Genomic DNA, 3268 nt, shown 5'->3' on the forward strand with positions numbered 1-3268 from the left:
GAGAGAGAGAGAGAGAGAGAGAGAGAGAGAGAAAGAGTAATTGGAGTGATGGGCCTGCCCTGTCCAGCAAGCTGACTGGTGACTCAATGAACTGAGCTCCAGCGTCTGCATCCAGAACAGGGTAACGTCATCCTGACGGCAGGTGAAGCTCCCAGCCCTTGGATTCATTCCTTTCCCCTCATAATCGTAACAGCGAAGACTTGTAAACTTGGGTTCTCAGCAGGTTCCATCAGTGGTCCTGTTGATCCACTAGAAAGTAGTTGTCAAGGGCCAGACAGAAGTCTTGGCTAGTGAAATGCATACCGCATGTATTAGGGTTCTTTAGAGTCACAGAAGTTATGGTAGTCTCTATGTAGGAAAGGAATTTATTGATGACTTACAGTCTGTAGTCCAACTCCCAACAATCCACTCCCAACAATGGTCGGCAGCAGCTGTGAATGGAAGTCCGAGGATCCAGCAGTTGCTCAGTCCCACAAGGCAAGCAGGCGAAGCAGAGAGAGCTTTCCTTCTTCCTTACATAGGTCTCCAGCAAAAGGTGTGGCCCAGGTTAAAGGTGTTACCACACCTTTAACCCCAGGTGACCCTGATTGAACTCGTAGATCTTCCAGTCTTAATCTTCCAGGATTCATAGCCACTATGCCACCACACCTTTAATCCCAGATGATCTTGAACTCATAGATCTTTCTATCTTAATCCTCTGGGATTCATAGCCACCATACCTCAAGATCTCCATGCCAAGATTCAGGTCGGAAACTTGTATCTCTCAGCTTCCAGATTAGGGCCAGGTGAGCCTTCTAATTCTGGATTGTAGTTCATTTCAGATATAGTCAAGTTGACAACCAGAAATAGCCACTACACTGCACAACCATGAGGACCTGAGTTCAGCCCCACAGAACCCATGTAAAAAAGCCAGGTGAAAAGTCTTTCTGAGACAGGGTCTGTCCGTGTGGCTCTGGGCATCCTGGAGCTTGCTGTGTAGACCAGGCTGGCCTCAAACTCAGAGAGACCCACCTGCCTCCGCCTTCTGAGTCCTGGGATTAAAGACATGTGTCACTACAGCTGGCTAAAAATGTATTGACCTATATATGTATTTAGTGTAGATGTGTGTTTTACCTACATGTATGTCTGTGCAATGCACAGAAGTGCAGTATACACGAAGGCCAAAAGGCATCTGATCCCTTGGACGTGGAGTTAGGGATGATTGTGAGCTGCCATGTGGGTGCTGAGGATCGAACCTGGATCCTCTGGCAGGGCAGCCAATGCTCCTAACCACTGAACCACCTCTGCAGCTAAGGGTGCACACACACTTATATTCGCAGCACCATGCCACCACTGCACTGGCATTCCTGGGCCACATAGTGAAGCAGGCCAAGCAAGCCAGTAAGCAGCATCCCATCACGGCCTCTGCTTCAGTCAGCTCCTGCCTCCAGGTCCCCGCCTTGTCTTCTCTTGATAATGGAACATAATGTACATAAGCTGTGAATCAAACAAACCCTTTCCTCCCCAAGTTGCTTTTGGTCAGTGTTTAATCACAGCAATGGAAAAACAAACTCAGAAGACACACATACAGAAATAAATAGCAGTCAAGAGTTGGCACCAGAGCTGGAGAGATGGATCAACAATTAAGAGCACTGACTGCTCTTCCAAAGATCCTGAGTTCAATTCCCAGCAACCACATGGTGGCTCACAACCATCTATAAGGGGATCTGATGTCCTCTTCTGGTGTATCTGAAGACAGCTACAGTGTACTCATATACATTTTTTTTAAATCTTTTTTTTTTAAAAAAAAAAGAGTTGCCACCCAAATTATCTCTCTGTGCATGAATCCACTCAGTGAAACTCCTCTGAGTGGAAAACAGCCATGTACCCCGAGCCTCCCGTGTCTCAGCTGTGACCACCTGCCTACAGCCATGTACCCCAAGCCTCCCGTGTCTCAGCTGTGACCAGCCTGCCTATGACAGGCTTTGCTTCTCTGGTTTTTCAGGGAGTGTGAGCACCAGGTGAAGTCCATAGACAGCGAGATCGAAGCCTACAAGAAATCCATCATGCAGGAGGAAGAGAAGAATGAGAAGCTGGCCCGCCTCCTGAACCGCGCAGAGACAGAAGCCACACTGGTGCAGAAAATGACCACCCAGTGCTTAAGCAAGCAGGAGGCTCTGCAGACAGAGTTTAACACGTACCAGCTCGCCCTGCAGGACACGGAGGAGATGCTGAACAAGGGCTATGTGGTAAGCCATGGCCCCCAACCCCAACCTCTGCCTTCAGCCAGCCCATGGGAGGCCATCCATGGGCATGACCTATGCACGGCCCTTTACAGGAACACTCTGCAGTCTTGAGTGAGCTCCAGGCCACCCGCCAGGCTCTCCATCAGGAGCAGGAGCTACGGCAAAAGATGGATGAGTCCATCCTGGACAAGCTGCAGGAACACGGGACCTCCAGCAAGATGACCAAGTACTTTCAACAGCTCCTTCGGAAACTGCAGAAGGAAAAGACCAACCTGGTAGGCAGCCCCCAGCAGACAAAGCAGGGCTGGGCTGCAGCCAGAGGCGGGAGCAAAGACTGGGGAGGGGGAACGCGTTGCCTTGTTTCTAGCTGTCAAGGCAATACTTTCTATAATTTTTATTTATTTATTTATTTCCTTTGGGATAGGGTTTCTCTATGTAGCTCTAGCCACCCTGGAAGTTGGTATGTAGACAAGGCTGGCCTCAAATTCAGAGATCTGCCTGTCTCTGCCTCTCAAATACAGGTACTAAAGATGTGGCCCTATAATTTATTCTAATAATTGTTTTATTGATTTACTTTCTAGGCTAGAGATTGAACCTAGAGTCCAGCACTGAGAGACGCTCTGCCCTCCTTTTCCTCCTTCCTTAAGACAGGGTCTCACGTTGCTCCAGCTAGCCTCAAACTCACCACGCTGGGTGTGTGTGTGTGTTGGGATTATAGGCCTGGGCCACCACACCCAGTTTATTGGGCCGGCCCAATAAATAAAGAATAGCTGCACACCTTCCCAGCTCCCCAAGACATCTCTTTGTTTTGAGACAGGTTCTGACCTTGAAGTTATGCTGTAGTCCAGGCTAGGCTCAAACTTGAGATCAGCATGGCCTAGTTAATCTCTTGAGCAGCTGGGATGACATGTCCAGCTAATAATTTCTTACTGTAAAAAAACCTGGCCAGGCAGTGGTGGCGCACGCCTTTAATCTCAGCACTTGGGAGACAGAGGCAGGCGGATTTCTGAGTTCGAGGCCAGCCTGGACTACAGAGTGAGTTC

General features: G+C 49.1%; 1 protein-coding gene across 3 annotated transcripts in view; it reads left to right on the plus strand.

Annotated features, from left to right (window-relative positions):
* The window catches only part of Ccdc40 (coiled-coil domain containing 40), a 41281-nt gene that overhangs the window by 19049 nt on the left and 18964 nt on the right, over window positions 1–3268 (plus strand). For all 3 annotated transcript variants that reach the window (XM_031354995.1, XM_031354994.1, XM_031354996.1), the window contains 2 exons: window positions 1985–2228; window positions 2318–2500. In XM_031354995.1, coding sequence (XP_031210855.1) covers window positions 1985–2228; window positions 2318–2500 — 427 coding nt within the window. The remainder of the gene's footprint in view (window positions 1–1984; window positions 2229–2317; window positions 2501–3268) is intronic.

The sequence above is a fragment of the Mastomys coucha genome, unplaced genomic scaffold, assembly GCF_008632895.1.
Source record: "Mastomys coucha isolate ucsf_1 unplaced genomic scaffold, UCSF_Mcou_1 pScaffold5, whole genome shotgun sequence".
Taxonomy (NCBI): Eukaryota; Metazoa; Chordata; class Mammalia; order Rodentia; family Muridae; genus Mastomys; species Mastomys coucha.